The 8,359-nt window shown below is 48.8% G+C and overlaps 1 protein-coding gene across 3 annotated transcripts; it reads left to right on the top strand.

Moving 5' to 3' along the window:
* Nucleotides 1–5,503: 5,503 nt before the first annotated feature.
* LOC127321598 (wall-associated receptor kinase 1) lies at nt 5,504–6,972 on the top strand. Of its 3 annotated transcripts, none has more exons than XM_051350625.2 (2): nt 5,504–6,554; nt 6,675–6,972. In XM_051350625.2, exons 1-2 carry the CDS (start codon nt 5,534–5,536, stop codon nt 6,806–6,808), a joined length of 1,155 nt encoding a protein of 384 aa, XP_051206585.1. In that variant the 5' UTR covers nt 5,504–5,533; the 3' UTR covers nt 6,809–6,972. The 3 variants fall into 3 exon arrangements, with proteins under 3 accessions (XP_051206585.1, XP_051206593.1, XP_051206590.1); XM_051350633.2 differs by having other exon boundaries at nt 5,505–6,554; nt 6,739–6,972; XM_051350630.2 differs by having other exon boundaries at nt 5,505–6,554; nt 6,706–6,972.
* The last annotated feature ends 1,387 nt before the right edge of the window (nt 6,973–8,359 follow it).

Here is an 8,359-nt window from a genome sequence, read left to right as displayed (position 1 = left end):
TTAAATTGTACACTATAAAATTTGACTTAAAAAAAGATTGTGTAAAGAAAACTAAAATTTGACTTAAAAAAATTAAAATTGACTTAAAAAAGTTTGTGTAAAAAAACTAAAATTTGACTTAAAAAAGATTGTGTAAAAATTTGACTTAAAATTTGACTTAAAATTTCGTCACCGACCCCGCGTGTATACGGAGGGGGCGGCGAGGCCCTCGCCTCCCCTCCTTATACGCGCCGACGCCGGTGTTCGCGGCGAGGCGGCGCCACCGCCACCGCCGCCCCCCCTTTAGCCACCCCCACCCCGCGCCCACCTTCCGCCGCCCCCCTTTCGCCACCGCGACCCCGCATATATGCATGTGTTGTGTCTCGACTCCGACTCCGCGCGCACCCCTTCCTCGCCCCCTCCTTTTGCCACCGCCCTTTCGCCACCGCCACCGCCCCCCTTCTTCACTTAATTAATTTGTTTTTACTACATGTTTTCAGGACTGACATATGGCGGACGATAGAGCTGACCCGATTCTGGACAACTATGATCCGGATGCTGAAGACCATATGTTCGGCATCATAAAAGGCGATATTCTATATGTGCCGACCGGAGAAGAAGAAGATGATATCTCTTCTTATCTGAACCTTGACGGTGAAGATGAAGGGCGCCGTCAGCAAGATGATGCCGAAGGAACGACGATAAACGACGATCTTGAATTGGAAGTAGCAACCACCTCCGGCGCCGAGGTATATATATACATATTGAGCTAGCGTCTGGTGATACAAACTAACTGATTTGAATAAATGTGTGTGTACTAACGCGCGCGACTCTCTTTCTTATTTTAGCCCTCGGCCGGATCGTCGAAAAAATCGAGTACGTCGTCAAAGCGTGGCGCAACCAAGACGATGAAACCAAACGAAACATGCACCATCGATGTTGTCGAGGAAGCAACCGGCAGGCCGCTGGAGCCCAGCAAGAACGCCACCAAGTTTATCAGCCAATGCGGAGCCGTTGTTAGAGACAACGTCTCGATCACCGTCCAGGAGTGGAATGAGCCAAAGAAGGCACGTCTTGGTTTCACTTTTGTCGCTAAGAGAACAAAAAAAGATTGCTTCAACAAGCTTATGGAACATTTCGTTCTACCTCCGGAATACCGCAAATACGATGAGGAGGGTAACAAGATTCAGGAAAACAAGGAGAGGTGCAAGCTAGTCAAACAGTTCGCTCTTTCTAAGATGGCCAACGCATTCCGGAAATACAAGCAAAATCTAGCCCATGACTTTGTCAAGCAGGGCAAGACTCCGGATTTCAAAGGACAATATGAGAAACTGCAACATGATTGGCCAGAATTTGTGAAGCAAAAGAAATCAGAGCAGTTCTTTGAAATGTCGAAAAAAAATAAGAAGAATGCGGCCAAGAAGGAGTACAATCATATTATGGGGCCAGGAGGGTATCGCTTTTGGCAGCCTAGGTGGGAGAAGATGGAGAGCGAGCCGAGGGGCGCGAGGAATCCGTCCGGGTACGGAGGGATGGGACCCAAGGGCCAAAAGGCTGGTGGTACGGGCATGGGGGATCGGCTGAACCCGGAGACAGGGAGTGTGTTTATCGGGGCAAAATAATTACACCCACCCAAAAGCTTATTGAGGCAATGAGGGATGCTCAAGAGGGGAGGATCAAGTTCAACGGAGAGAACGACGCCCGACAAAAGCCCTCGGGAATCCCGAACACGGAGGACGTGTACGAGGCATGGGGCCCATTTCGTGGAAAGTAGGGTTCCCCAGACGATGACCCGTACGGTTACGAAGCCGTAAGAGAAAGATGGATCGGGATGCGAGATGTTGTGGCGAAGTTGGTAACGGAAATGGATGTCTTTGAAGGAAACCGTGAGTGTACTAGTAGCCGAAAGAGATGCAGCTCGGGCGCGACATGAAGATCATCCAATGGATCTCGGAAGCCGAGCGGCGGAGAAGAAGCAGCGTGGCTTCCACGGAGGCCTCACCGGCTGGTGCACCGACGATAGAAATTACTTGCCGGAGCCTCTGGTGGTCCAAATTACTGCACCGGAGCCTCCTCGCTACCCCGTGGACGATATAAAGGAGATGAAAGCATGTCATCTGTATTATCCTATCGGGAACATGTCCATGAAGGTAGCCATCGGCAGTGCTTTGCCACTGGAGCACTCCACCACAACAACCCCATTCAAGATGGCTATGCTCGTGTCACGGTGGAGGAGATAGTCCAAGGGTTTGAGGACCTGGACATTGACATTGCTACACACGAAGGGGTGAAAAGACTTGGAGATGTCAAGCGCCGAGTTCATTCTATGGCGAGAAGAAATTTATCAAGTTTCCGGGCGAGGCGCCAACAAGTCCACCCCGTACGGTGGTGGTGGTGGCGGTGGCGGTGGCGGTGGCGGTGACGGTGGCGGTGGCGGCGGTGGTGGTGGTGCTTCACCTACACCTCGTTCACGTCGCCCGACGCCGCCCCCAATTCACCTCCGGCGGGTAGCGACGCCGCCCCCGATCCTCGTCAGGTGGGTGATCGGCGGACACCGCCCCCAATCCACCTCCGGCGAAGAAGCGAAGCAGTCCTGGGTTATTAACCCGGACCCTTATGTACCTAAGAAAACAAAGATACCAGAGCCATCACCGAAGCCTCTCATCCCGAGGCCTTGGGAACTTAGTGTCGAGGAAAATGCAGAGGCCGTGGCTGCTCAGATGAGAAATGGAAGGAGGAGTGCAAGAAGAAAAGAGAGGGCGAGCCCAAGCCGGTATATTCGACAAGCAAAAGCAATGGGCTAAGTCATTTTTGAACACACCGTCCCAAGCCGCGAAGAATCTGCTCGACGACTATTTACGTTAACTTCGTAGGCAAGCACTCGCGTTCAAGAGGAACCAAGAGTTGGCGGAGAAGAAAGCCTTGGAGGACGAGGCCGAGTCAAAATTAGAAAGGGGGAAAGAAGTTGCCCACTCGGGGAACAAAGTAAACAATCGATCGCCCCGCTCATAGTGCAAGCCGCCGATCCGGATGCCCCCGATATCATAGCAGCTGCGGCAGCACATGGATTGACCGTAACGAGTGCCGGAGAACAAGCGGCCGACTTAGGTATCACTCTTCGTGCCTTTGCTAGGCCTTGATGAGGCGCCAATGAAGGACGTAGTATTTACATATGTGAAGAATGGCCCTCTTGTCGAGCCTGCGCAGAAGAGGATCTACCTCGACAAATGAAAGGTCTGCTAAATTGGTACAAGGGTTACATAAAACATAAAAACGCCAAAGAGTATATCTATGCGGAAGTTAGATATGAGCATCACTTCAAACATTACCGGGTACAAATTCATACGAGTGAATTGTTCCAAATTGTTCAATCTGCGCGACCTCGACAAATCTATCATCGGTTGCTACGTTACGTAAGTGATTTATTAATTTCTACCCCATCTCGTTCATTGCCTCGCACTATATATATATATATATTGTCCTAACTATCTTGTTGTGTACGCTATTATGCAGAATGAAGAAGCGGGAAATGCGAATAAGGAACATCCATGATGTTGGGTTCATTGACCCACACATCGTTAATTCACATGTGTTAGAACACCACCCCGCCGGCGTGGAGGATGACTGTGGCGGTTTATTAGAAAACGACAACGAGAAAAGTGATATTCTATTTCCTTACCATTTTGGGTGAGTGTTTCTGTCTTGAGCACATTCTCTTTTGTTTACTCCATGCATGGTATGTGGCTAATCGATGAGTTATGCATGATCGTGCATGTATCGTGTCCGCAGTTCCACTGGATTCTTATGGTAATTAAAGTTCAGACCTCCTCGGTTCTCGTCCACGACTCTCTGAATATGGATCCGGCGCTTTGGGCGACATGAGAAAAATGATGCAAAAGTAATTATTTTCATTCATTTGCGCTCTATATCGATCGGCCTATTTCGTTCATCATTTCCTAATATCAAGTAACTAATTAATAACTCTCTTGTTTATTTAATTTTCTTTGCCTCGTAGGGTTTGGAGACGGTTCGTAGATACCAAGGTCGGTGAATTCAAAAAGAGCTACATTTTAAAATGGCGGTGCGGACGGCGGGGATATTCAGCCACCGGGGACCAATCTATGTGGATACTATGTTTGTGAGAGGATCCGGAGATACTGCAATGAGCGGGACCAAGTGTGAGAACAACATCCCGAGGAATACCCTCCGGAAGACGCTTAGTCCCGAAGCTCGCTTCCGACCACTTCAAGAGGAACTAGCTGGATGGTTGGCGAGGGAAGTCATCGATCCTAGAGGAGAACACTATTACGATGACGTAGAACTTTATATGCACCAGAATTTGTAACTAACTTGTTCAAAATTGTATATGGTCATCCGATATTGAATATATATTGTATATGGTCATCCGATATTGAATATATATTGTATATTCCTCTTGAATTCTTTTTGGTTCTAATTTCAAATTTGTTTGAAATTGTGAATTCAAATGGATGTATGTATACGATGCACCGTACAATATGTGAAACTCCTTCAAAATTAAAACCCAAAAGAAATAAAACAATACAAATTAAAAAGAAACCAGATTTAGGGGGAGGGGGGCTAAAACCCTAAACCCTGCGGAGGCCTTTAGTCGCGGTTGGCCAGAAGAACCGCGACTAAAGGTCCTCCGCCCTGGCGCTCGCCTGCGGCCCACGTGGACGGGCCTTTAGTCGCGGTTCGTAAGGAACCGCGACTAAAGGGGGGGGGGGGGGGGGGCGTTAGTCGCGATACTTTGGTCGCGGTTGCGCCACCGCGACTAATGGCAGTTGCCAACCGCGACCAAAGCCCCTTTTTCCACCAGTGTGCCTGCAGATTTTGCTGATTTTCTCGCCATGCACGCAGAGATCCGTGACAGCAATGTGCATGAGCAACTTCAAGCTGATCTCGTTGAGCATTTGTGGAGGATCAAAGAAAATACCGTGGCACCTTGATATAGCATCTACCCCTATTTATTATATTTGTTTACTTGTTTTATTATTTGTTGTAATTTAATTTGAAAACAATCCTCGCAAACATTTTTATTCATATGCTATATTTGATAAATGGTTCTGTGTAAAAAAAATAATTTAAATGTTTGGGGACGGCGTTTGGGGGACGCGGCTGGGGAGCGACGTCCCCCAAAGGCGGCACGAACAAAACACATCCCCAAATGCTCAATCCGGCACGGTTTGGGGGACGCTTCGGGGGACGCGGCCAGCACGTAACCATCCATTACCACTAGCGTGTTATCAGAAGAGCCTAGTAAGGTTTTCCTTACTAGTGTGTAGATACTTGACCCGTAGGTCACGGCGTTGCTAGGAAAATCGTCGTGGGTGGTACGCTGAGTAGTGCCATAAAGCTGTCGCTGCTGGGTCTCACAAGCCCCACGATTATATCATGCTTTGAACGGTTTGTTCTGAGCGTCAAAAACCGTGGGCGCGCGCAACATGTGGCGGCTGCAACGTGCTAGAAAAGAAAGGTTTTGCGTCTATATAACACGGAGTGAGCTTAGCTACTTAGCAGAAGACACACTGCAATGGCTCCGCTGTCGAAACTGGTCCAGTATTCTCAGCTGCTATCGATCCTACTCCTCCTTGTAGCAACAGTGATCCCACAGCACGTCGCGGCTGCCGCTCATGAACTACAAGGCCGGCCGCGGCAGGGGATGATGGGACGTCCGGGTTGCCGGGACAAGTGCGGAGGCATGAGCATCCCGTTCCCCTTCGGCATGGACAAGCCCGGCTGCTTCCTCCCCGGCTTCGAGGTCACCTGCAACACCTCCTTCACTCCACCCCGCGCCTTCCTCGCCTACAACCACAACGACCCGCCATACCAGGCAATCTACCGGTGCAAATTCGGCACCGACACCTCAGGCTGCAAGTACACGTACCAGCCGGTCGAGCTGTTCGGCATATCGCTCGAGACCAACGAGGTGCGCGTGTACGGCGGCGTCACCTCCCGGTGCTTCACGAGCGAAGCCGCGGGCCTAACCAAGGGCCAATACATGGAGCTGGACAGGGCGGGGCCGTTCCTCCTGTCCCCGCGCGACGACCTCGTCGGCGTCGGCTGGAACGTCAAGTCCTCCATGTCCTACCAGATCAAGCCCTACCCGGACCCCCTCTCCTGCACCTCAAACGACCCCTTCCGGGTCACCGCCCCGACCGGGTCCTGCTCCGGCCTCGGCTGCTGCCGGGTCGCCCTGCCGCCGCCGTGGCCGACTATGCCTGTCATCGAGACCGCGGTCATCCTAGAGGAGGCAGTGGCTGGCGACAACACTTTCTGGAAATACAATCCGTGCTCCTATGGCATGGTGGTGGAGGGGTCCTGGTACAACTTCACTGCCGAGGACATGGCCGGCTACGAGGTGCTCTCTAAGAAGCTCACCAGGGGCTTCCCTTTGGTGCTTGATTTCGCCATCAGGAACGGCTCCTGCCAGCGCGACAGCTGCCCCAGCGGCAACAGTTCCTGTGCCAATGCAGCCTATGACTCCGAAGGCTACGTCTGCAAGTGCAAAGAGCATTACCATGGCAATCCCTACATCGCCAATGGATGCCAAGGTACTTAATTATACTATCCAATTCTGTTGCTAAGCTCGTTAGTAGTATATTTTTATACCGATTCATGCAACTCTCACTTTCATATCTTCAACCTCTTTTCAATAATGATATCATTTGTAGTGGAAAAATCTCTAACTCCCCCACGTACTAGAATATTTACAAGATGGTCAATTCACTTTCCCAGCGGTCAAGGTGCATATGGCCGGCAAAGCGTGAAGTGGAGTGACGGAGCATCGTGGACCGCCTGCAGATGATATCCAGGAGGATGCATCTCCTAGTAGGCGCCAGTGATTGGATAATAAAGCAAAAGTTGTCAAATGTTGTGTCGCTGTGCGGGTCTTTTTCTTTTTGGCTCTGTACAAGCTCAAAACTTAGAGTTTGTAGTATCCAAACAAATAATAGCCCCCATTTTCCTCCATTCCAAGGCTCACAAGATAATCCATCCTAGTGTTAAAAAATGACAAGTACAAATCATACTGTTGCCAAAACTGGCGCTGCACAAGAAAAAAGGTTGTACAAGGCCAAAAGAGCCCAACATATCTACGCTTTCCCAATGATATCATTCTTTTAAAAGATGGCAAAGGGCATCTGGAAAAAATACTACGCTTTTCTAGTATCACTTTACGGAAAATGCCATAAGCATCGAGGCAAATATAAAAATCTAAGTACATAGATATGAAGTACGTAGTTACACCCAAAAACTGAAAAATCATAATTCCAAGCTGAGACATAGGTGGGTCCAAATTTACCAGTTTAGCAATGAAAATGGGAAGATAGACAATCAAATCCAATGTAAGAACCGACAGAGAAAGAAAACAACGGCATAAACTGTAGTGATGCTGAATCTGGAGATTTAACTTGCAGCGATATGGTTTGTAAATTAGATAGTTGAATCATATCATCAAATACTTTTTTTTTTTGAAAGTGTTTATATGTATTAATCAGATAGCCGAGTATACATTACAATCATGCTCGATCAGGCTCACCACGCAGGGAGGCGCTGACCCCAGCATAACCCCTTCAGTTACATTACTATGACAAAGCCTAGCTAGGTGGTGAGCTACCTCGTTCCTTGATCTATGAATTCTTGAGAAATTGTAATCTGGTAGGTTTTCCACAAGGCTTCTAATGTCTCTCACAATCCCTGAAATAGCGGATTTGCTGCTTCCTTCTCCCAACAGCTCTTTTATTAGGGAGGAACAATCATTTTCCATGTGGATCGGTCCTGCACATACAGGCAAGATGGTTCTGATGCTGTGAAGGCCCGCGATGGCTTCAGCCATTTCCGCAGATGGGCATCTATCGATACTTCCCCAAGCAGTTAGCAGGGTCTGTCCATTATCGTTTCGAAGGATAGCACCCCATCCTCCTCTGTTTTCATCTTCCCTGTAACTGGCGTCCCAATTTAGTTTCACCCAACCCCCATTCGGCTTCATCCATGTACCTGGTTCCTCTTTATTGTTTGTATTTCTGCATTCGGCCTCCGGGAGTATGCACCTTTTTCCTTTTTGATCAGATAGCGTCTCCAAATCTGTGTTGTCATGATTTGTAGCTAGCATGGATTGCAGAAAAAAAGAGGATTGTTCAATTCTGCACTTACCATCATCGAAGATAGCATTATTTCGTAGGTGCCAAGATCTCCACCAAAGAAGGAGGAGTTTAGCCCGCATATGTTGAGTCTCCTGGCTCAGAAAAACAAGCACCCAATCCTGCCCAGTATATCTGAAACTTTGTTCATCAGGTAGGTCCCAGTCTTTTCTCAAACACTGACGAAGTGCTTTCGCCTTAGTACAATTGACCATGGC

Source organism: Lolium perenne, chromosome 1 (genome assembly GCF_019359855.2).
Source record: "Lolium perenne isolate Kyuss_39 chromosome 1, Kyuss_2.0, whole genome shotgun sequence".
NCBI classification, from domain to species: domain Eukaryota; kingdom Viridiplantae; phylum Streptophyta; class Magnoliopsida; order Poales; family Poaceae; genus Lolium; species Lolium perenne.
Note: the sequence above shows the minus strand (reverse complement) of the source record. Positions and strands in the feature narration are given on the sequence as shown.

Bases quoted from the DNA above. Each gene is read 5' to 3' on its own strand.
- LOC127321598 (XM_051350625.2), top strand. From the start codon at position 5,534: ATGGCTCCGCTGTCGAAACTGGTCCAGTATTCTCAGCTGCTATCGATC. The intron at 6,555-6,674 runs GTACTTAATTAT...TATCATTTGTAG, and splicing joins CATCGCCAATGGATGCCAAG to TGGAAAAATCTCTAACTCCC.